This window comes from Ostrea edulis, chromosome 3 (genome assembly GCF_947568905.1).
Source record: "Ostrea edulis chromosome 3, xbOstEdul1.1, whole genome shotgun sequence".
In the NCBI taxonomy this organism is placed as follows: Eukaryota; Metazoa; Mollusca; class Bivalvia; order Ostreida; family Ostreidae; genus Ostrea; species Ostrea edulis.
Genome location: NC_079166.1, coordinates 4,078,738 through 4,105,112, shown reverse-complemented (window position 1 = coordinate 4,105,112; position 26,375 = coordinate 4,078,738). Strand labels below are relative to the sequence as shown.

General features: G+C 34.1%; 2 protein-coding genes across 2 annotated transcripts; both read right to left on the bottom strand.

The window, feature by feature from the left end:
• Positions 1-812: 812 nt before the first annotated feature.
• LOC130052851 (scavenger receptor class F member 1-like) lies at positions 813-5,502 on the bottom strand. Its single transcript, XM_056158981.1, has 6 exons — positions 5,471-5,502; positions 3,484-3,545; positions 3,257-3,394; positions 2,482-2,607; positions 2,266-2,367; positions 813-1,444 (listed from the first exon to the last, which is right to left on the bottom strand). The coding sequence occupies exons 1-6, from the start codon at positions 5,500-5,502 to the stop codon at positions 1,347-1,349; spliced, it is 558 nt and encodes a 185-aa protein (XP_056014956.1). The 3' UTR covers positions 813-1,346.
• An 11,487-nt stretch (positions 5,503-16,989) lies between these two features.
• Positions 16,990-24,699, bottom strand: LOC125677033 (uncharacterized). Its single transcript, XM_056159784.1, has 6 exons — positions 22,835-24,699; positions 21,534-21,687; positions 20,391-20,954; positions 19,747-19,973; positions 19,457-19,598; positions 16,990-19,310 (listed from the first exon to the last, which is right to left on the bottom strand). Exons 2-6 carry the CDS (start codon positions 21,587-21,589, stop codon positions 19,154-19,156), a joined length of 1,146 nt encoding a protein of 381 aa, XP_056015759.1. The 5' UTR covers positions 21,590-21,687; positions 22,835-24,699; the 3' UTR covers positions 16,990-19,153.
• Between the last annotated feature and the right edge of the window lie 1,676 nt (positions 24,700-26,375).

Here is a 26,375-nt window from a genome sequence, read left to right as displayed (position 1 = left end):
ATGGTATACACATCAACTCTATTGATTGATAAAAACGACGGGATATAACATTCCCAAAAGTAGAAGTTACATAAATGTTTTAGATACGGGAAAAATACACCCACCTCTCAATCCAACTGATACAAATGCTGTGACGTCAAACTTCAACAGCAATAGTGTTGTCTACAGTATGGCATTACGAGCATTGAATCTTAGGCGCAACATTAACCATCAATATGATACCTGTATTTATTTCGTAACAGAAATGAATCTTGTTATTTCATCTACTGCTTCAAGCACACATACACAAAACCTCGTTAACCTTTTTCTTCACTGATATACCCATATCTTTATATGGTTTAGGGAATGTAAATATCATCATGTACATACTCAAATAATAATTTTGAAGGATTGTTTACCAGTGATGTTATTTGACACCGCAAAACAGCTGAGTATAGAATATGACGTCAATCCATACCTTTAAAGAATTCCATTTCGCTTTCCTGTTTTTCGACTCAATGGACGCATGTCTCCATTTTCAATGTTAAAGTTCTTGTTTAGAGTCATTCTAAAGACACTATTTCCCGAATATGATTCGACATAACTACACTTTGAATCTAAATATATGTAACCTTGAGAGTGCTTTATGAATGGTGTCTTTGTCTTTTAAGATGATTTTGATAGAATTGTGTTGTTTATACTTAGGTTTAATATCAAACTTTGTTTCTGAATTGCTGACTGTGTCTTACTATTAGTTATGTAGTGATAGGCGACCGTAACAAATAAATACTGATATGCAAAATAGTTTTAATTTTGTCATTTAGAAAGCATGTGTAAAGTCCATGTAACGTTCAATTTGATCATTTCTGTGTTTTCAAACTTTATGAGAAATGCATCAGATATCGTGAATATGTCATTGAAACAGTTTCCGCAATTTCCTTATGAATGTTTCCCTTCCAATTTAGACACCCATTTGTCTTTCGTGTCCGTGGTTATTCCTAAATTTCGGTCTATATCTGTGGACAACAATGCATAGGCCTATGTAGAAGATCTGAAATACACAGCAGACCATTCCAAGTCCAAGAATGGCATATTTCAAAGTTGTTGTGTTACCCTTTCCAGTGGGAACATTCACCTCTCCACTGCAAGAGTTACTCTCTACATCTAGTTCATCTAAAAGGAGGAAACTATTCATATGTATGATTGGCCCAGTCACAAACATTGCATACACCCTTTGAATCCGCATAATATTTAGTAGAATTTATATACTCACTTCCCAGCGGAAATTATACCACCATTAATCAAAATTTCTTAATCAAGGGTACATGATGTTTGCGGGCTTGTTTTCCAGAAATAAAAATATGGAATCAAGACAATTTTGTATGATGCTTACTTAAATGTTCATCAGCTTTATTCAATGGATACGTGTCGGTTATCGTTAACGGACTTACAGGTGATGACGAATCTGTTGGAAAATGAATAAGATTGGTATTAAGTGTATAATAGGGTAGAAAATATGTTTCTAAAACTGTTAAACTATATCATACAACTATATCATTTGAACATCGCTACACATTCCATACATTCAATTAACAAAACCTATTATATATTTTATGGAATATTACCCCTTTTGTTACTGTTTTATTATAAGGGAATCCACCATTCCTCATTATTTCATGACAAAGGGTAAGATAATTTAACCAAGCAGGTACATATTCTAGTAAATTCAATGTTATATTAGGTATATCATATTACGTTGCTTGATATTTAACCCCATGTAGTTGCATTTATTTTTGTTAATCCAAATTATTTGGACATGTTTTTGGAAGCAGAAGGGTGTACCAATAATACTGCACCCCCGTTCTCATGTCACGTAATGTATTGTCAACATTTATACCTCATTTATACCCAATGCCATTTTTGCAATTGATGACATAAATTGTGAATTTCTCCATACTTACAGTCCAAACATGTGAATTAATTTATTTGGTTATTTATTAATTATTAGTATAAGAATTAACACAACTTGTTTTATGAGCATTTCATTAAAACAGTTATATCCATAACTGACGTTTCATGACCATATTTAAAAGGATTATATTAGTAGAACTTAGTACAAATTGTAAGAGTATCCTTTGATTCTATGACTGACTGTAGTAAAACCACCACACATGTAACAAAGGTGAACTGTTTGATTATAGTATAACTTTGATACTATAATTAACATATGAATTTTATAGGGATATACCGACTGAGAGTGGCTATTTGTTTATTCACCATAATTACCTGTACTTCTTAGTGTGGAAGGTTCAACAGCTACTGTGTGCTCATTAACTTGGATATTCTTTACAGTTGTTGATGTGGATGCTACTTTAGTTCCATTGTTGTCTAAAAGTAAATATTGGGTGCATTCAGCGCTTAGATACCATCAATAATACAATGCAAAGAGTAAGAGGGAGACAAGAAATGGTACATTTATATAGCCTAACAAGCATATGGTACCTTTGCACCCCGTTGTCGCATTACACAGCTGCTGTTTGCATTCACAATTTCTTCGACATTGTTCTCCATAGTTTGGATATTGGCAAGGGTTTTCACAGTTACATCCGTACAGACCAGCTTCACAAACTGAATTCAGATATCACAATTAGTTAAACTGATTTCTAAACATGATAATTTATTTGGACATTTTGTAAATAGAGGCACCGGCATTATTAATCACATAACTACCATACGTTTCGAATGGAACACTATATCGCATCAAACACCCATGGCAATATTAGTATTTGATGAAAACAATTGACCAAAAATTTTGATATATACATAAATCTTACGAAATACAATTTTAACAACACAACAGACGGAAATAGATCCGAATGACAAGAATTAGAAAAAAAAATATATCAATCAAAAACATTTTAAAATGTACATGAATTAATTAAAATTGTTTTAAAGTTTTCCGCCACACTCAACAATTTTTCAGTTATCTGGTGGCGCCCAGTTTTTATTGGTGGAAGAGAGAACCCAGATACAATGTACCTGGGATGAGACCACCGACCTTCTGAAAGTAAACTGGGGAAAATTCATTAGGACATAACCTTTAAGAAATTCATACGATGGTGCCTTACTTTATTTTAACATCAGCAGACCAGCATGCAGTTTATCTAAAGATTATGATTTCTCCTAAATTAACACCGTTTCACCGGTAGAAAATTTGTAAGTTCTCCTTATTGTGCATTAGATACCTCACTTTGTTTAATGAACACAATATAAGTACCTTTTTCACATTCTCCACAACCATGCTGACGATGACAATAATGTATACTGCAGTTACAAATAAACTGACAGTCCTTCCCAAATGTAGGATATGGACATGGCCAAGAGCAGTTAGGTCCATAAAACCCGATATCGCACGCTGTTTAAGATAAAAAAAATCTCACTATAAAGCTTCATTTATTATTCTACAATATCATTATTGGATCACCGTGACCGAGTGCTACGTACGTGTACATTTCTTTAGAGGTTTATTCCAAACGTATCCAGCGCAACAAACTGCTCCGTTTGCCCTAAAATATTTAAAAAAGCAGTGACTACAGATTGTGTGCTTGTTTTGTTCTATTCAATTCCGTCGTACTTACACTAAAACGTTACCAGTATTGAAAGGAGTGGTATAATTTAGACTTATTCATGTTGCTTTGGGTCACAGCGATGAGGGTATATTAACATGTCAACATCTGCTGCAACACGGGGGTTTAAAGTCACGTTCAATACATCAGTCACTACTATTTCTATATGGGAGCAGTTCACGATAGAGTAGACACTGTCATGATTGCCTCTTAAGTTTGATGTAGGCCAATGTACGATCGAGGTTTGAATCCCGTGGGGATCCGGGATAGAATAGGTCCTCAGTACCCCATGCTTGTTGTAAGAGCCGGTCCTACAGATGAGACCCTCAAAAACTGAGGTCCTGTGTTACAGCAGGTGTGGAACGCTACAGACTCCTCCCTGCTCAAAGGCCATAAGCGCCGAAAATAGCCCTGCATTTTGCAGCCCTTCACTGGTAGTGGTGACGTCTTCATATGGGTGAAATATTCTCGAGATGGACGTTAAACAATATTGAATCAATCAATCAAGGTCTGATCCCGGTCATGAAACGAACACCAACCACTAATGAAATGCTAATCAATACACATCTAAAACGTAATACATGAATTTCCAATAATTCGTGTTTTCTCACCGCTCTATTTTATGTTCCTGTTAAGAGTTTTGAGATTAATCACTGTTCGTTATCTTCACCTTTCATGTAATTTATGTCACTCATAAAATAGATTTTGTTAAAAGATAAACATCAATTATGACATGATTGTATCCAAGAAAACCTCGATATCAACTAACTTGAAATTATATTGAATAATGACTTCTACATATTAATTAACTGGATTGCACTTTTCAGTTTCTTGGGAAATTTCTCCAAGAATATTCTCAAAATTCTTTTGTCAAATATTAATCCCCTTCTGTATCCAGATTTCGCTAGTTATGGTGTGAGCAAACCATAGATATACACTTCATCTACTTGCACATATTTTGAGCGAATGAACCATGCTGTTCTAAAAGATATTTCTAGACATTGTTTTCGATACCCCATCAAAAAAAAAATCAAACGCCCTTTTCTTACCACCTTAAATATTTGGAATAGCGGTGGGAACAAATAATACTTGAGGATATTGACAAAACTATCTCAAATATCGTGATATCTACAAATGTATATGTAGCTAATGACAGAGTGTGTCATAATGATAAGACATTCAGAGAAGTTGCCTATTTCAATTTGATTAACAAATATTCACACAAACATTAAACAAAACAAATTAAAGGAATTGTACATTCTTATAATATAGAATTTAAAACCCCGCCTGTGCATGGTTCTATGAGAACTCCTGCGGCCACACAGTGAATACATCTCATTCTAAGTATATGAATTTATCTATTTAATCTTTTGCTGTGCATGGGATACATCCTTGTAGTGATCGAGATGAAGGTTTTCAAAACATTTTCTTCCCCATGTCTTTGTACATTCTTCGACTTTACTTTGATCTCCGTCTAGCTCTAGCGATTATGATCTGGACATATAAAAAAAAAAGCATTGTTCGCCGCAACTTTCACGAAAATGATGCTTTAAACACTCGTTGATGCTTTGCAGATAATTGCTCGTTTCCTGTCGGAAATTGAGTTGTTCTTTATCTGGGAATACCTGAATTGCCTTTATCGATGAATGCGTTATGTCAAGATTACTTTTTCTTTCTTCAGAGGAAAATAGAGCACAAGAATAGTCTATACACAGACAGTTAACGAAGTTTGATCAGAAAGTCTCACTTGATATAAAACACTGATTATTTAATAAAGAATGCATAGTTTCAAATGAATAGTAAAACATTTTTTACATATGAATCTGCTAACTCTTAAAAATAATGAGAATTTATCCTCTACTTACCATCCACAATTTGGTAATCCAGAGAACTTCATCTGTTTGAAAAGAATACAAATTATCGAGTATTTTATAAGGTGGTTTAACATCATTCTGCAGTTATATCAACTCATTGAAATATAGTTTAAAAGCAGGTAGGATATAACACTGAATGTGTTCCCCTTGAAAATAATGTACACTTTCCTCAAATTTCTCACTATTTGTTTCCTGTTCCAGTATCATGCAATTCATTTTATTTTATTGGTTATCTTCCTGATCACGGTTTCGTTAATCATTATTAATTAAGGATAGATAATGCTTGAAAATATTATAAACTTATAACTCATATCGTGTTACCGTTCCTTGCCTATAATGATTGTAAATACATTAATCCAAATGACATGCGTTTTGAAACTGTCTTACAATAATATTTTAGAAGACAATAGCCTTCAATTTATCTGCTTACCAAAGTAAAACTAAAAATTCAAAAAAAAAGAGTTAATTATAGAGTGTGCCGCATTTTGTAAGTGTTACAGTTGCACATTAATGATCTTTTTTCCAAGATTTATCGTCTAATATCATATTTAGAAATTTAAACACCAAAGAAATGAAAACACAATGTTCATAGTCTAATATCAAATTTAGAAAATTAAATATCAAAGAAATCAAAACACAATAAAACAATGAATATATTTCAATCGGAAATAAAGACAGGAGAAAAACCACAAAAGGCGCTGCGGATACAAAAACATTATTGAAAATTATGGGAATGTTGGAAGACGTAATTTCAGTAAACCTTATTAAGAATGATGTGTAGTTGCTTAGATACGGTCAACGTCATTTTAGACACTCCCCCAAATATTTGTTCTAGCATTTGTAACACGTGACTATATAAATGCGCAACATTCAATCATAGCATAATTATTAAGCATAAGCTGCGTCAGAAAAATGAAAATAGAGAATTATTGGTCAATTATATTGGCAATCATATCAATATCAGATCCTCTTTCAAGTAAGAGAAGTAATACGAAACTTCGTTCTAAATTTTTATAACGTTATCCTTATTTATTGCATCGAATGTATGTTGAAAGACAGTTGTATATCATTCAAAAAGGAAACGTATTAGAAGATTCCAAATCTTCACATGCATTCAATGCATACTTTTCCTCTGTATATCACGGTATCATTTCTTTTCTCCTCTACCTTATACTTTTAATAATCATGTTGTTTATATTGTGGTGCAGGGCAGGGGAATTGTAACACAACGCCTACCTACGATGCCCCGTTTTGAGCAGTTGTTGATATCAAAATGCCAAACTATGGACGGACATAGAACAGCGCAATATGTCCAGCAGGCTCCCATTTGATGAATGATTTGAACTATAGGTGATCTAAATCAAAGACAGAAGTAGATAAAAGGTGTCACTTAAAGAGGAAACGTCTCTTGGAAACAACGAATGATGTTTTTGGAAACCCATGTGTTGGAACTTACAAATATTTGAATGTGGAATTTACCTGTGTTTATATGTAAAAAGTATCGATTGAAATGGTACACTAGTAATCACAAATGATTGAAAATATTAAACCTTTCTGCTGGAATATATACAAATGTAAACAAAATATATACATAAGGTTTATCTATATATGTTTAAGCGTTTTAAAATTGAAATTGCAAAATCTTCAATGAAAATGTCTTTAAATTTCTTTTCATAATGATGTTTGATTGATGCTGTATCAAAATGAACATGATGAGACAAATCTGCATTTTGGAGAACAATTTGTATGATTAGTCATCTAGATTTCGGAAAATCACATGATAAAACAACGGAATGTGAGGGAAATAGAAGAACTCAAAATGATGAATATCAGATGCCTCATCAGGATTTGATGAAATAAAAATACATGAGGTTGCACGCTGTTGTTAAGAATTAAATATTGTGACTAAAATTACGTACACGGTAATTGTACTAAATGCAGAAATCTATTTTCACGTATTGAACCCCACTTTTGCCAAATAGTTTCTGTAGTGCACCCCTTCCAAAACGAAAACCCAGATAAAACCTAGACAGTCACCCAACAAGGCAAACACGAGGATGATTCAGATTTAGCTTTCAGACTATTCCTTCCTTGATGAAAGATGAAGATAAGGAACAACGATCAATCTCACAACTCGTACACGCAATGCAAAAGAGAAAGTTTGGCAAACACGGACCACTGGATATACCAGAGATGGGATCGGGTGCCTAAAAGTAGTAAACATCCAATGACTTTAGTTTAATTTCACCAGCGAAAGAATGCTATCCTAACCCTGATAAAGTGGAAAATTAAATATGATTTTGACAATAAGCATCACAACTACGATTTACTTTACTTTACTTTAAAGCATTAATTGGTAATTCTAATGTTCATTAAACTTTCAAAAATATGTCATTAAATCAAAAAAGTGAAACTTATTCTGTAACCCACTGACATAATGCATGTGTAAATTCTTTATTCAAAAGTATAGGTATAACATACCGTTTCTTAGACCGTTGTTGGCACACTGATTTTGACTGTGGATAACTCCGTTTACCTTATAAAGATATAGGGCGCACGGCGGACCATGTGACCAGTCAACAGATGCTTATTGTTCATCAGCACCTGATTCCACCCTTGGTATATCCAAGATCCGTGTTTTTTTTGTATTGCTTATTAGAGTTATGAGATTGATCACCTTTCATATACTAACAGGATATATCTAACACTATACAACAAAAGTATACATTAATCTTAATTTCACAGAAACTATTTTCTGGGGAATGATATTGTATTCCACTATTTGAGCGAACGCATCTACATGTACACACATTTTGTAATGTTCATGCTTTGATAAGGTTCTATCTGAACAATATATATCTGCCAAATACTCAGTACATGAATGAAATTAGGCACCCATTTAGTTTTCTCCTGAAATTTGTCTTTATTAAAGCATTCAAACATATTATACATGAATGTGATTGAAATATTTTTTACTATATACATTTCATTTCTGTTGACTTCAATGTGACCTGCTGAATATTTAACGTGCGAAATATTCTCTAATGCCTCTGCTTTCCTTATTTCAACCCTCAATCAAGTCACGAATTGTGTGATGAAATATCCAAATCGTATCGTATTGCAAATCTTTCAAATGCAAGGTGAAGATAACGAACAGTGATCAATCTCATAACTCCTACAAGCAATACAAAATAGATAGTTGGACAAATGTATAGAATTGTGTGAACATCACTGCCTTTGAACATAAAACGTATTTTCAATATAGTGATAATTTTGAATAAATCGATAAATTCATCATTATTGCACATACATGCTCGGATCCAGAATATTTCTTTAAAGATCCCCTTGTAGCAATGGCATGTTTCAGAAAAGAAACTTAGAACAATATCTATAATTTTATACATAATCCTAATATTAACACAATGGTGTAATATTTCAGCATCCACATGTAATCATTGAATAAATTGCATCAAATAAATGAATAACCCCCCTCCACTGCTTTGTAAAAATAAATTAATAAACATTTATTCACAAAACTAGAATTATGAAATTATTTTCAGTCGTTAATAGCAAGCAACACGATTGGTTATCATGAGATGGGGGCGGGGTAATCGTGATGTGTGATTCCGAACTTGTCAAGGAAATATAGCTTCATATTAGGAAAAAACAAACAATTTAACAAAACTATATAATTTTGGCAAATTTCTTTGCTTTATTGGTAATCTCTTTAAATGTCTTAAAGTAATGGAATATAAAGCGCATTAGTTGTGTTAATATGTGTCATAAAAGCCTTGATATTGAAAAAAAAGAAGTTTAACCAATGTATTGTTTATTTTGTTAGAGTGGAAAATGCAGTCCATGTAGCTTCATAGTTTGACATAATAACTTTAAAAACATGTGAATTCCAATATTCGCGGGGAAAGTTTCTGGTGTTGAATGTACATAGGTTGTTTTTTCTTTGACAGTTCGTCTGCGATGCAGTTTTATATCAGTCTTTTTTCAAATTCAGTACCTGTGCTCCCTCACATATGCAGTTTATCAAATTAGTCTCTGTTTTCTTCTTGTTAGAATAATGAATTCCTTTTGATTGTATTATTTAAATCAGATTTGTGATTTGCAAACGATTATACACAATTTATATTCGATGATATATTGCGCATGCCTAATACTTACATTCAGTGTCCCGATAGCACTACTTTTACAAAAAGAAATAACAAGCATTTAGATCCGCCACTGCCGGAGTTATTATGACATACGTCAATACATAGTCATGAGTCACACATCGGCTTACTCTGCCTTTCATCAACAATGTATTTCGTTAAAGGTCAACTGAAACGATTTTCGTTTTTCTTATAAATTTAGTTAGAAAATACCATTCCTTAAATGTTTTTTTTTTCCATAAAAATAATTTTTGTTTCGATCATCCAGGTAGATACAACATCGTTAATTTCAACCCGAAAAATTTTATTGTATGAGTTATCTGCCCTTTAGGCGAGCCTGAAATTTCAATATGGCGGTACGATATGAAAGCGATTTGGACGATAGTGTTCCTGATATAGATATATCACTTAGAGTTAATGTACAGCCCTACTAGTACGAACCAGTTGTACTGCGCGACACATACCCACTACTGGAAATCGATAGTGAGTCAGAAAACAGCGATGATCGATCGGACGAATGCTCTTCACCATCTGATATGCACTGGTTTGTTAATTTACATAAGTACTCTATTAAACTGTTTTAAAATAGTAAAGAAACGAGTATTCAATGCTCAATAGTGCTTTCATTTGTAAAACTATTTTGCTATGTTTCTAACAGGTGCTAGTGCGGTAATTGCATAGCATTGCCCACAAGAAGGGAGTCTAAATGTACATTCAGTACGATTGTACCGAGGCTTGAAGGAATGGGCGTGTCCTGCATCAATGATCACGAGGGTTTTGTGGCAAACTGTCTCAACAGAAACGTCCTATTACGAGTACATTCAATATAATGGTCCCTTGGAGGAGGGGGAATAGATTCACAAGTATGTATTGTTATCACTGATCAAATTTAATATTGATGACCATTAGGGGGGGGGGGGTCACGTGCCTTTTCGACCAGAGTAATAGATGTCAGACGACACAAACTTGTGGGAGCCATCTCCCTCCCTTTCTCTTAACTATTTGATCTTGTCCTTTACATATTCTACTGGATAAACATGTACATGGAACTAATTGAGTAAGAGTACGTGTACTAGGTTTACTTTTATCTTATGATATTTATGTCATATTATGTTTAAGCAAATGTTTCAGAAGTTAGTTCTTGAAAAATCATTCATATTAAAGGTATTCTTTTTTCTAAGTTCGTTTGGTATCATATTTGGCCCCCTGAATTATTCAAAAATGAAGTACATGTTGAATCAAACTTATATATTGCAAAATACTGACGGAGATACACTTGTCTCAAAAATAAAACGAAACTTTGAAAATGTGTCACATTTCTACTACATTGACGTAGCCAAAATACGTACGGAATACAAATTTCCGGAAAATTTCATAACATTTAACCACTTTTAAAGATATTTGAATAGGTCCGCATAATATCACCACTTTAAAATTTTCACACCTGAAATATTTATGGTTAAGTATTTCACATACAAAAAATTACGATGGTGATATTGTGCGGACCATACTTATTTCTTATTTTAACGTTCATATTTTTAGCGTTTTTACAGCATGGAAATACATGTCATATTTATGGATGTTGTTATATATATGTGTTGTTACATAAGTTTACCTATATTTTGTTTGCAAAAGAAAATACTCGCCTAAAACCGCACCAAATGATAAAGTTCCTAACATCAATTTAACAGGGCAATGTCACGATACGATATTTACATGTCTTCCCTTCACAGGCTTGTGTTGTGTATTATATATTAATCATGCCATCTTACTTTCGCGTCCTGTAACTAAGCGAAATGTACACTAGTTAGGAACACTTTGATATCAATTACTTTTAATCAATGGAAAATGCATTATATGAAACATTTTGCCAAACACAAAATGCTATTCTTATTAATCTATATGGCTAAATGCATGGCAGAGCACGAGGGCGATTTATACATGTACAATGTATTTCGGTATATAGACGTCACTTTTCGAAAGTGACGTCATAATGGGTTGATATATCATTTTGTCAACTTACATACTACGTTAACTCAGCCGGTAGAGTGTAGTGGAAACGACCAATATGAAGATATTTTTTTCATTTAAAGTAGAGCTATTTCAATGTAATTCTTATCTACTTTTTATTTAACTTTACAGTGCATATACCGTCGTGCTATACGACTATATTTAGGCCTAGGCCTATATCTGCAGGAATTGTATTGTTATAATTTTTTAATTACCCCAGGATTCGTAACATGTTACCCTTTCGTGAATATTAGTATATTACCTATTTTATTACAGACATGTATGATCGTTTTTTCAAGGGGGAGTGTGAAGGCGGAGAAGTTCACTTCACTATGTCTAAAAATAATACTTGTAAAATTCAGTGAAACAAAAAGCCAACACGTTCTCCAAAATCCTAACTTGTGGGGTGGGGGAGGGTTAGGGTTGACATACATCAAATATATTTTCATTAAATATAATATTGATTAAAGTTTACGTTTTCCCTAACTTCTAGTTCTTCATTCCGGGGGGTTGGGGGGATGCTCCCTTCTATATATGAATTCATTTCATAACTCCTATTAGTACTACTTCGAAACTGCATTCTTACCATTCACTATTACTTTTTAAAAAGTGGCCTAGGGAAGTCACCAAATATATCTTTACTACAAAAATATACGTTGTTAAGAAAGCACCCCCTATTCTATGTGCCTGTATCATACATCGCTTTGTGTTATACATGGATAAATATTATAAATTAATATATTTTGTTATTTCGGATTTCAAACATTTCGGTTGAGCATCACTGAAGACATAATTTGTCGATATGCTCATCTGGTGCATCAAAATTGGTACCGTATAAGTTTTACATTATAAAGTTATTTTCTGTCATATATGTACATTCGTGACAAATTAATTTTGTATACATGCACATGATTACTAATGGAATATTTTTCAAATAGCACATTCAAGTAGGCAGCAAAAATGTTTATGTTTTGTGAAACGGTTGTATCACCAGGACATGGATTTCAAGGTTTTATTTCATTCCTACAAGCATTCACTACTACCATAAAGGGGAGGGTGATAAATCAAACTTCGTATCCTAAAAGCTATACATTGTCAAAAGAAAGAGGGGGCAAGTTCTTCTGTTGTTAAGTTCCTGCAATATGTTTTGTGAAATCTAATGTGGTTATATACTGGGATATGTGTTCTATGTCATGGTCCTTTTGAAAGATACATAATACCACTGGTTAATATTTTCATCATCAAAACGTGGAACAGTTGTTCAAGTAGTAGAGCACGATTTTCACGCACAGGGACACCGTTACACTCTGCCCATCCATCCGCCGTTGACGTAACATTTACATGTATATTGGCGTGTTCAAAATACATCGCATATCTAAATTCTGCGTGGATCTAAAGTGGGGTCACCGGAACACCACCCCGGTCTGGAATTGAAGTTATTACATCTGTGCGCTAAGCAATAGGGACAGAACCAGATCACAATATTAATATCATGAAATCATCTGTACAAAACTGGAACATTGTTTAATATCTTTCTTCCATTTTCAATTTACATTATTACCAGTGATTAATTTTCTTATAGTCATTTTTTATTATATTTGTACTGCCGTAAAATGGCTGAAATAATACCAAAACGATGTAAAACCATAAACAATACTCTACATGTAGGATTAAAAGTATAGATTATAATTTAAACATTTCACTAGTTAATGACAACAAATTGCTGGATAATACAAACCTTTAACTGACGGTATTATATATGGCAGTGAATTGTCATATAAGACAACTTACTTTTGTACAATTTAAACTGTCAATACTTCATTTATTATTAGAGACTGACCGAACAGGACTAAATCAGACATGTAGCAAGAGGTGGAGGTGGGGGAGGGTGGGGGGCTGTCTTAATGTACGATCCTCTCCCATGCGGACCTCGGACGCGGTTTGAGACGATAATACTGATTTATAATTCAAACTGTTACAATTGCGTAAATACCAATGCATTGAAAGATGTGTTGTATATAAAAAAAAGTATTTATCATATATTTTTAAATAGATGTACGTGCATATGCTAAAATTTTGAATCTTAAAATCCCACAAGATGATTTTTAGTTATTGTTTTCATTGTGATAGTGTTCAATACGTGTGCAGTACATTCTTAATCCCAATGTAATGTTTTTTGGGGGGTTTTCAAGACATTTTAATATTTCTTCTCACATTACTTTGAATGAATTTCATGTTATTTTCACTATATCTAATGTAGCATTGTTTAGTGTCCTCGCTGAATACACCTTTAGTGTTCTTGAGGGGAATTTGAACATGGTGTATATATACACATAAGTATAGTTTCATGTGCCCACTCACCATGTATACAATTGATATTCATTTATTTCATATTTAAACAATGGAATTTAATCCATATGTAAAGATACAAACATGTGCTGAATGATAAAAAAAAATAATTGAATATGGGTTACTATACAATTACTAAACACAAATTCGTCATTCAAACCGTAGCATACGCCACATTTGAATCATTTACAAATCATGAATTCATGAAAACTTTCGGAGTGAGTCATCCCGTGGGGATGCGGGTTAGAATAATAGGTCCTCAGTATCCCTTGTTTGTCGTAAGATGCGACTAAATGAGACGGTCCTTCGGATGAGACCGCAAAAACTGAGGTCCCGTGCCACAGCAGGTATGGCACGATAAAGATCCATCCCTCCTCAATGGCCATAAGCGCCGAGCATAGGCCTAAATTTTGCAACCCTTCACCGGCAGTGGTGACGTCTCCATATGAGTGAACTATTCTCTAGAGGGACGTTAAACAATATTCAATCAATCAATCGGAGTGAGTCAATTAAACTTTCCAAATAATAAGCACAGTACACTGATACGGCACGCTATGTAACAACGAAACGGTCCCGGATTCAGCCTAAAAATGTGCAGTTCCCGCACGCGGTTGCAAAGCGTTGCGCGAATGACGACGCTATCCACCAAAAATTATCGTTACACTGTGGATACCTTCGCCATTTCTGCCACTGTATGTAACGTACCCTCTCGTTATTATATACTGTGCAGTATCAGTGCACTTTTATTTTTGCCAAAAAATAATAATAATAAGACAGCCTTCTTCTTCATGACGTCGCATAAAGTAACGTAAAAATGGCACAAAGTTATCGTAAACTATACTGTATTTATTAGACACATGAAAACAAAAGTACGTACCATCTATCCTTCTGTGTTTAGTAAACCAGAAGTGATAAAAGAATTAAATAGGTTACATGAGGAATATGTTTTGGTTCCAGCTGACAAAGCTAGTAACAACGTTGTCTTTGTTTGTCAGGCTCATTATTACAACTGTATTTTAAACGAACTTGGCATTAATTCCACTTTTGGTAATCATACTTATACTCCAACTGCCCTTTCAAAAGACGATATTCTTCAAAACCATGCTTCAGTTTTAGACACATTTAATATTCCAGTCAATGGGTCGAATGAATATGAGTTGCCGTACCTATACTGGATTCCTAAACTACATAAAAACCCTTACAAATAAATATACATTGCTGGATCCAGTAAGTGATCTACCAAGCCCCTATCTTTGCTCCTCACGAAAATGTTAACAGCTGTGAAGGAGAAACTTCAAACTTACTGTGCGACTACATATGCCATAAGTGGTGTTAATCAAATATGGATTCTAAAAAATTCTAAAGAACTTTTAGTAAACTTGAAATCACAGAATTTTTCCCAAATCAATAGCATTAAAACCTATGACTTTTCAACACTGTACACGACCATTCCTCTCGATAAATTAAAGACTAGACTTTTTGACATCATAGACAGTTGCTTCTTAAAAAAAAAACGGAGAACGGAAATATTCATATCTAGTGATCAGTCATCCAAAAACTTACTTTGTTAAACACCACGCTGATTCCACGCACAAGTACTCTGAAGTTGAAATAAAAATATGCTAGAGTTCCCCATTGACAATATCTTCGTGGTCTTTGGTGATCAGGTCTTCCAACAGTCTGTTGAAATTCCCATGGGCACGAATTGTGCTCCTTTGTTAGCTGACCTGTTTTTATATTCATATGAAGCAGAATTTATTCAAAAACTTATACGTGAGAAGAAAAAATCTCTCTCTGTGACCTTCAATTCGACTTTTAGATATATCGATGATGTTTTGTCTATTAACAATGATAGCTTTCATTCATATGTCGATTTGATATATCCCTGTGAGCTCGAAATAAATGACACCACAGAGTCGTCCACTTCTGCTTCATACTTAGATATTTTATTGAAAGTAGACATTAACGGCAAACTAACAACTCAACTGTATGACAAACGGGATTATTTCAGCTTCTCCATCGTCAACTTCCCATATTTGTGTAGCAATATTCCATTATCACCTGCATATGGTATTTATATATCTCAACTGATTCGATATGAAAGAGCTCGTTCTGGGTATAGTCTGTTTTCGAATCGAGGTAAGCTACTGACAAACAAGTTGATGGTACAGGGATTTCAACAGTCTCGATTGAAGTCAGCATTTTGCAAATTCTATGGTCGTTATAACGATCTAGTTCGTCAATACAACCTCGCATTGGGTCAAATGCTGTCTGACGTGTTTCATACCGATTGTTAAGCCGTTCTTGGCACACTGATTTTGACTGCGGATAACTTCATTTACCTGATCAGGATATGGGGCTCACAGCGAGTGTGACCGGTCAAAAGGGGATGCTTACTCCTCCTAGGGACCTGATCCCACCTCTGGTGTGTCCAGGGGTCCATGTTTGCCCAACTATCTATTTTGTATTGCTTTTAGGAGTTGTGAGATTGATCACTGTTCGTTATCTTCACCTTGCATGTATGTATTATATGAAAATAAAGCTTCTTACGGATATATGATAATCATTTTATAAAAACATATACCTTATTAAAGAAATATGGGGATATCTTTTAATTTGAACACGGGTCAAATTTTGACCCCAAACACACTAAGTCCTTTATATTTGAAAAAAAATGAATTTTTGTTATTTTTAAAGCAGAATTTACAGACATCTAGCATACAAGAAATTCGTTCGTTGGATCTGACAACGGCTTGGCAAAACAACCGGACAGTTATTACATCCTGTGTTGTGACTAAGATTAGAAATTGTTTTCGATCACAACAGTTCTGTGGATTTAAATACCCTTCTTGATTTATATATGTCATAAATGTTTGATACATGTTTCATAATTGATAGAAATACATATCAACACCATGGTTTGATGTTCAGTTTTTATATTTTGCATATATGTATATAAATCATCATTAATTTAATTTGGGTTAAACACAAAGGGCCCACAGTCACCTGCGTTTAAATTAAAAGTATTACTAGCCCCAAGAGCTTTGAAATATATAGTTTTTTTTCTAATTTTCATATTTACCTAATCAGGGATAATGAAATTTAAAATTTTGGCAGAGGTTTTTCTGCTATGCCTCCAGTTATTCTTACACAAAAAATATGTTAGAGTTCCTCATTGACAATATCTTCGTGGTATTTGGTGATCAGGTCTTCCAACAGTCTGTTGAAATTCCCATGGACACGAATTGTACCCCTTTGTTAGCTGACCTGTTTTTATATTCATATGAAGCAGAATTTATTCAAAAACCTATACGTGAGAAGAAAAAAATATCTCGCTGTGACCTTCAATTCGACTTTTAGATATATCGATGACGTTTTGTCTATTAACAATGATAGCTTTCATTCATATGTCGATTTGATATACCCTGTGAGCTTGAAATAAAGGACACCACAGAGTCGTCCACTTCTGCTTCATACTTAGATATTTTATTGAAAGTAGACATTAACGGCAAACTGACAACTCAACTGTATGACAAACGGGATTATTTCAGCTTCTCCATCGTCAAATTCCCATATTTGTGTAGCAATATTCCATTATCACCTGCATATGGTTTTTATATATCTCAACTGATTCAGTATGCAAGAGCTTGTTCTGGATATAGTCAGTGTTCAAATCGAGGTAAGCTACTGACAAACAAGTTGATGGTACAGGGATTTCAACAGTCTCGATTGAAGTCAGCATTTTGCAAATTCTATGGTCGTTATAACGATCTAGTTTGTCAATACAACCTCGCATTGGGTCAAATGCTGTCTGACGTGTTACATACCGATTGTTAAGCCGTTCTTGGCACACTGATTTTGACTGCGGATAACTCCGTTTACCTGATCAGGATATAGGGCTCACGGCGGGTGTGACCGGTCAACAGGGGATGCTTACTCCTCCTAGGGACCTGATCCCACCTCTGGTGTGTCCAGGGGTCCGTGTTTGCCCAACTATCTATTTTGTATTGTTTGTAGGAGTTATGAGATTGATCACTGTTCGTTATCTTCACCTTACATGTTACACTTGTGAGGTTGTAGGGAACAGGAATTTTTATAATTAGTAAATTTTTGGCAGTTTTTGTAGTGTCCCACACATTCAAAATATGTTTCATACAGAATTTGAAAAGTATTGGAAAGATAGTTATCAAGGAAAGTGAAAAATGTATAATTGTTTATGAACAACGACAAACACAGACCAAATGCAATAGGTCACTTGAGTGGCTAGTGACAACAAAATTAAAAGTTACAAACATGTATATTAAAACAAAATACTTGGACATCAAAAATAGACTGTGTATGGACATGCATGTACACTGTATTTCAAAAACACTAAAACATCAGTTATTATTGAACCGGCTGACCTGGCTGGTAAGGAGATCAGACTTTGACACATGTTTATAAGAGTTCGCAAGCGGAGCTGGATAATTACCAATCATATCCACTATAAACTTCCTGGAGTTTATGTGGGAACCAAATTCTAGTTTCACATTGATCGCTTCCTGCATCAATTCAACGGCATAATCTGAAATACGCAATCATATATGCATTTGATAATTCAAAATAATAACAAATCACAACAATTCAATACATGTGCATGTCATATACTAGTATTATAAATAATTAAGACACATGTACAACAATTCAATACATCTACATGTCATTTACTAGTATTATAAATAATTCAGACACATGTACAACAATTCAATACATCTACATGTCATTTACTAGTATTATAAATAATTCAGACACATGTACAACAATTCAATACATGTACATGTCATTTACTAGTATTATAAATAATTCAGACACATGTACAACAATTCAATACATGTACATGTCAGTTACTAGTATTATAAATAATTCAGACACATGTACAATAATTCAATACATGTACAAGTCATTTACTAGTATTATAAATAATCCAGTCACATGAACAACAATTCAATACATGTACATGTCAGTTACTAGTATTATAAATAATCCAGTCACATGTACAACAATTCAATACATGTACATGTCATTTACTAGTATTATAAATAATCCAATCACATGTACAACAATTCAATACATGTACATGTCATTTACTAGTATTATAAATAATCCAGTCACATGTTTACTCCCTATACGATTGTTTCACTTTCACTTCCTTAGGAACACCACTTCCATGTCTTCCTTCTGGGTAGGACACAGAAAATACGGGTTCTCCATTTCTGGTTTTGGCCTGATCACGACAAGAGTTCTCATTGAAGTGCAAAGCTGCTATGTACAACCTAGGAAATATATATCTACTAAATCTGGGTCCCTTTCTTTCAATAAGTATCTACATGCATATTTGACTGTATACATGTATTAGTTCTACTAATGTGAATTACAAAACGCAATATTACAATACATCCTTAGCCAACACAATACATACCTGGCCTTCATTGGTGCATAAAAGAAGTGGAGGGACTTGGATGCAAAGTGACACACTATCTTTTGGTAGGCCTCAAGTGCTGAAATTTGTTCAGCTGGAGATATCTGCTTAATATCCTTCACCAAAGGTCTGCCTTTGACAACTGTATCCATTTCGATGAAAGCCAAACTAACTTTTAAATACTTTTCATTTGAAAATGATAAGCTTTTTTCTTCAAGGTTCATTTTTATTTTTTACTGTTTACAAGACAGCTGATAAAGTAATAAAACCATTAAATTAAGATAATTAACCTTGCTTAATCCAGTCTCTGTCCTCAAGTAAACAGGAAAGACACGGCTTTCCATGACCCTCATAAATGTTGGCAACATGGTTCAGTACAGAAAACCATTTCTCCATGACCAACTCCCCATTTTCATTGCTACTAGCAGCACACCAGTATAGGTGATTGGAAACTGATCGAGCCCAGTAAGCCACTTTCTTGCATTTCTTGCCACTGGCCTCTAATTTCTTGAATACTCTTTAAATAAATAAATATTATTAAAATACATGTACTAATGATACATATTTCTAGCCTTGTTAATATTGTTTACTTCATATTTTTAAGAAATTGTATACATATTATTTCCCATGCTTTACATCTTTTAACCATAATTACATGTTTATGTATATATATATGTAGATATATTTGGCTACATGCCACACATCAAACCAGTGGTTTACATCACTTCTCTCTTTCTTCATGAAAGCCTTGGCATATGAATGTCTGTCAGTAATTAAGTCTGTAATGACATCCTCCTCCACTGTGTTAAAACATTTCTTTAGGCCCTCCAATTCCATGCAGTAGAAACTTTTTACTTCATTACTCTGTATTAAAAACATTCGTATGTATTGATTTTTTTACATTAAAAAATGATAAATAATGAGCGTTCCATACATGCTCCAAGGCTGGCACCAAGTAACGTTGTTGAAATTATGAAATTTCCTTTCTGAAAAGCACGCTATGTTCGCATGATTAAACATCATCAAGCTTTGAACTATACAGTTCCCACTTATCAGAATTGAAGCAGACTGGACAAGTTTTCCGACAGGCATTGATCCAATGAGAGGTTGAGATTCCCACGTAAAACTTTCACCACAAGCACATATTGTTGACACAGACAGCATACTCCGAACAACAGTATTGTTAGTCACACATTTCTGTCCACATGCAACACATTGGTTCAAAAGCTGATCAAGGCACTCTTCAAAAACAACAAATATTCTGCTTTGGTGATTTTGTGGTAGTACGGTTATATGATGGGGATTATTGTTTTCATCATTTTCTGTTATGTCCATCTCCTCTTCTGGGATCCACTCCGACTCTGTTGACTTGAGGCTAGAAATTGAGTCCATGCTTTCATTCAGATTGACAGGTAAAGAGTCTGCCTCAGATTCTGTTTGAGTACCGTAGATGTTACAGCGACTCTTATATCTGTCTGTAGTGAGACATGCTGCGTTTCTGAATAAAAAAAGAACACAAAATAAACCATACATATTTTCTAAGTTTTAAATAACTGATAATGTAAAACTTATACGGTACCAATTTTGATGCACCAAATGCACATTTCGACAATAAATGTTTCTTCAGTGATGTTCAACCGAAATGTTTGAAATCCGAAATAACTATGAAGTTTTAGAGCTAAATATAGCCAAAACCCGCGTGGCAAAAAAGTGGAGCCAAATTCGTCCAAGGATAAGAGCTATGCATGAGGGAGATAATCCTTAATTTTGAAATGAATTTCTAAATTTTATAACAGCAATTAAATATACATCCGTATAATGTGATATATGCACTAGCAGTAAACGATTGTCTTTTAAAGAACGTGTCATTCTGATTTTGATAAACTATTTACAACTGTATCAAATCAATTTCTAATATACATATGGCACATGTATGTATGTATTTTAGCATTTATGGATATGTGTGTTTTATGTTACAATCAAGGTATCCATTTCAATTTACACCAAATTACATATAATCTGTTTAAAACAAATAAAATATTATAATTCATGGCATATATAGCTCAACAAATCTTACAATCGATCCATATGTGGTTTGTGTAGCCATTTCATATGTGTCTGTCCCAATGTCATCGTCAACGGTAGACTCACCAGCAGATGCAGTCTTGGTTATCTTGGAATGGGGGAGGTGGAGGAAGAATGACTTGTACATTCTCATCAATCTCTTACTCCTAAAAACACATTAATAAAAGTAAGTTTCGGTGAAGAACGACTCGTGTGACTGGCAAAGGGGGGGGGGTAATAAAAGTAAACTGTAGTCCTTTTAAAAGAATTCCGTGGTAGTAAGGTTGTGTGTACAGAACAAATAAAATGAACCGAGTTATTACTGGATTAATGTCAATAAAATAGCCAATCTGTTTAATATGATCTATATTGAAACATACGTTCATGGTTCCTCTTTTCTCCACAGCTCTGGAGGTTTTGCTTTTTTGTTTTGGAAGGGGAGGGTATGAATCCGTTTTCCGTTTTTGGTATTTAGGTACATGTAACGGCGTGTAATTAAATACAGTTGGAATTGCCTCTATCTTTAGTTGCAGTCTTGAGTAGCCCAAAGACCGTGCCTTAAACGGCTCAATTACGAAACAATCCTCTGTAAAATGACGTTCGTACAGCTTGGAGTGTTTCGACGGCCAATGATCCACTGTTCTTAATGTTCTTACCCAAACTTCGAAATTCTTTGTGTCTGTAGGGAAATTGAACATTGCTAATCCCTGTCCATTTTGAACATTGCAATTTGGGGCCGCACATAACACCATATTTACGCGTTGCTTATTCGATGTTTCCGTTGCCTGCTGTTCAAATATGCAGAGGTCACCAAGACCGGTGAAGGACTTTAAATTTAGGACTATATTCGGCGCTTACGGTCATTGAACAGCTAGGGTTCTTTAGCGTGCCACACCTACTGTGACACAGGGCATCCGTTTTAAGGTCATCTCCAAGGACCCGTGACATTCACACCTGATGCCGAGCGATTGTTGATGAAACTGCCACTACCTGTTGTAACGACTTTGGTCTGTCGCGGCCGGAATTCGAACCCCGACCTTCCACATGCGGCGGTCTAGATCATCATGCACGATGGTTATGCTCTGAGATGATGAAGATGAAGGGGGAATTTTGTCAAAATAAACGATTTGATCTGAATCAGATCAATTTGATACATGTGTATTTGCTGTACTATTTGATGTTTTGCTACGTTTAAACGAGGATATATCAATGCGTTGAGAAATAATTGTCTTTATCCTTTTGTTGATTTCTGGTAGCATTTTCCCGCTACTGACGAGACAACGTCCTCCAGTTATGATAAGCTGATTGACTTACTGTTTGTCCCAGGATCCGGTTCTTGAGGTGGCTCTGTGTTCTTATCCCTTTGACACATTTTGTTCGCGCCCGGCAACCTTGCCCTTCCGGTGAATTTGCGCTTATTCTTCAATGCCTTCCCCCTTGGTCAATGGAATGTGACTTTTGTCGAGGTTACATATTATTGAAATAGTAAAATATAAACATTTTAAATCCTGATGTAGAAAAACAAAATAAAATTTATAGCTATTGATACTAAGCAATTGACGATATAAGTCTATGAGTATGTTTACATTTTGAAATAATATGGTATACACATCAATTCTATTGATTTATAAAAACGACGGGATATAACATTCCCAAAATTAGAAGTTACATAAATGTTTTAGATACGGGAAAAATGCACCCACCTCTCAATCCAACTGATATAAATGCTGTGACGTCAAACTTCAACAGCAATAGTGTTGTCTACAGTATGGCATTACGAGCATTAAATCTTAGGCGCAACATTAACCATCAATATGATAACTGTATTTATTTCGTAACAGAAATGAATCTTGTTATTTCATCTGCTGCTTCAAGCACACACACACACAAAACCTCGTTAATCTTTTTCTTCACTGATATACCCAGATCTTTATATGATTTAGGAAATGTAAATATCATCATGTACATACTCAAATAATAATTTTGAAAGATTGTTTACCAGTGATGTTATTTGACACCGCAAAACAGCTGAGTATAGAACATGACGTCAATCCATACCTTTAAAGAATTCCATTTCGCTTTCCTGTTTTTCGACTCATTGGATGCATGTCTCCATTTTCAATGTTAAAGTTCTTGTTTAGAGTCATTCTAAAGAAACTATTTCCCGAATATGATTCGACTTAACAACAATCTAAATTTAAACATATGTAACCTCAAGAGTGCTTTATGAATGTTGTGTTTCTCTTTTAAGATGATACTAATAGAATTGCTTTGTTTAAATTTTGGTTTAATATCAAACTTTTTTCTGAATTGCTGACTGTGTCTTACTATTAGTTATGTAGTGATAGGCGAACGTGACAAATGAATACTGATATGCGAGATAGTTTAATTTTGTCATTTAGAAAGCATGTGTAAAGTCCATGTAGCGTTCAATTTGATGATTTCCGTGTTTCCAAACATATTAGAAATGATCATATATCGTGAATATGTCATTGAAACACTGTCATCAACTTCCTTATGAATGTTTCCCTTCCAATTCAGACACCAATTTGTCTTTCAGGTTCGTGTTTATTCCTAAATTTCGGTCTATATCTGTGGAAAACAATGCACAGTCATATATAGAAAATCTGAAATACACAACAGACCACACAACGTCCAAGAATGGCATATTTCAAAGTTGCTGTGTTTCCCTTTATCAGTGGTCGCCTATCCACTGCAAGAGTTACTCCCCGCAACTAGTTCATCTAAAAGGAGGAAACTATTCATATGTATGATTGACCCAGTCACAAACATTGCATAAGCCCTTTGAATCCGCATAATATTTAGTAGAATTTATATACTCACTTCCCAGCTTCGATAAAGGGGAGTTATTCCATCATTAATCTTTTTTTTTCTTAATCAAGGGTACTTAATGTTTGTGGTGGCTTTTTTTAAAGAGGAAAAATGGAATCAAGATAATTTTGTATGATGCCTTACTCAAATTTTCTTTTGCTGTATTCAATGGATAAGCGTCAGTTCTCGTTAACAGTCTTACAGGTGATGATGAATCTGTTGGATAATGAATAATATTGGCATTAAGTGTATATTAGGGTAGAAAATATGGTTGTAAAACTGTAAAACTAGATCATACAACTATATCATTTGAACATCACAATAGGTCCCATGCAAGGTGAAGATAACAAACAGTGACCAATCTCATAACTCCTACAAGCAATACAAAATAGATAGTTGGGCAAACACGGACCCCTGGACACACCAGAGGACACATCATACATTTAATTAAGAAGACGTATTATATGTTTTATGGAATATGACCTACCTTATTTCATTTGGTACTGTTTCGGTATAAGGAAATTCACTATTCCTCATTATTTCATGACAAAGGATAACATAATTTAACCAAGCAGGTACTTATACTAGTTAATTCAATGTTATATTAGCAATATTATATTACATGTTAGTTATTCCATCCCATGTTAAACTTATACGGTACCAATGTTTATGCACCAGATGCGCATTTAGACAAATAATGTCTCTTCAGTTATGCTCAACCGAAATGTTTGAAATCCGAAATAACAATATACTTGCTAGAGCTATTTTAGGGAAAAACATGTAGTTCTATTTATTTTTGTTAATGCAAATTATTTGGATATGTTTTGGAAGGTATTGAATTTAAAAGCGAAAGGATGCACCAATCAAAAGTGAATAATACTGACCCCCCCCCCCCCCCCCCCCCCCCCCCGTTTCTATGTCATATAACGTATTTTCAACATTTACATAGAGATTCAATGTCATTTTTACAATTGATGACACAAATATTAAATTTCACCATGCTTAAAATCCAAACATGTGAATTCAATTATTTCGTTATTAAATCCTCCAAAACATCAATTATTAGTATAAGAATTAACACAACTTTTTCTATAAGCATTTCATTAAGATAGTTATATCCATAAATAAACCTTCATGTTTGACCTTCAGTTATGAGTCAAATCATAGCTACGTGTGTGCAAGCTATAGAAATGGTAATGCTGTGAGGGTGTATTTCATTTTTGTAAATTCTGAATTTTTAACTGATGTTTTCTTTTGAAGTATATATGTGCGAATAGATCAATATTTATTTTCAGTCAACTACATTTAAACATTTTACATGCATCTTGTTGAAAAACATAAGTGTGTATTTATCTAATGCAATTATTGACATTTTGTAATCATAGTATGTTTAAAATTAAGAGAATACACAAATAATTATTTCACATATGTAAGTCTGCAATTGTTAAGTCACATTGAAGTTTAATACCAAACACAACTGCCCATATTTTCCTTTTGTATTAGCATTATTGTTAAGCCGTTCTTGGCACACTGATTTTGACTGCGGATAACTCCGTTTACCTGATCAGGATATGGGGCTCACGGCGGGTGTGACCGGTCAACAGGGGATGCTTACTCCTCCTAGGCACCTGATCCCACCTCTGGTGTGTCCAGGGGTCCGTGTTTGCCCAACTATCTATTTTGTATTGCTTGTAGGAGTTATGAGATTGATCACTGTTCGTTATCTTCACCTAACATTGTACAATAATATGTTTTATGTCATCATACAATTTATTTTCTCTACAATAAAATACACTAATTAGTAGCCTATATATATGATACAATGATGACATAAAACATATTATTGTACAATAATATTTCATTATGTCCTCCATTTATGCAAGGTGAAGATAACGAACAGCGATCCATTTATCTTTTGATTTCCCAATGTTACATATGACTCCACAACTTATCATTTCCAGTTCCATCTTAGACCTGTTGCTTTGTTAATTTTTACCTTTGAAAACAACCACATCAGTTTGGA

What these genes read in the sequence shown, in the direction of transcription:
- LOC130052851 (XM_056158981.1), bottom strand. Translation starts at nt 5,502, where the DNA reads ATGAAGTTCTCTGGATTACCAAATTGTGGATG. An exon ending in GGATTACCAAATTGTGGATG is followed by an intron (nt 3,546 to 5,470) that starts GTAAGTAGAGGA and finishes TAAATATTTTAG; the next exon opens with GGCAAACGGAGCAGTTTGTT. An exon ending in TTCCACACTAAGAAGTACAG is followed by an intron (nt 1,445 to 2,265) that starts GTAATTATGGTG and finishes ATTTTCCAACAG; the next exon opens with ATTCGTCATCACCTGTAAGT.
- LOC125677033 (XM_056159784.1), bottom strand. Translation starts at nt 21,589, where the DNA reads ATGACATTGGGACAGACACATATGAAATGGCTACACAAACCACATATG. An exon ending in CAGAGACTGGATTAAGCAAG is followed by an intron (nt 19,599 to 19,746) that starts GTTAATTATCTT and finishes AAATGGATACAG; the next exon opens with TTGTCAAAGGCAGACCTTTG. An exon ending in TATGCACCAATGAAGGCCAG is followed by an intron (nt 19,311 to 19,456) that starts GTATGTATTGTG and finishes TATATTTCCTAG; the next exon opens with GTTGTACATAGCAGCTTTGC.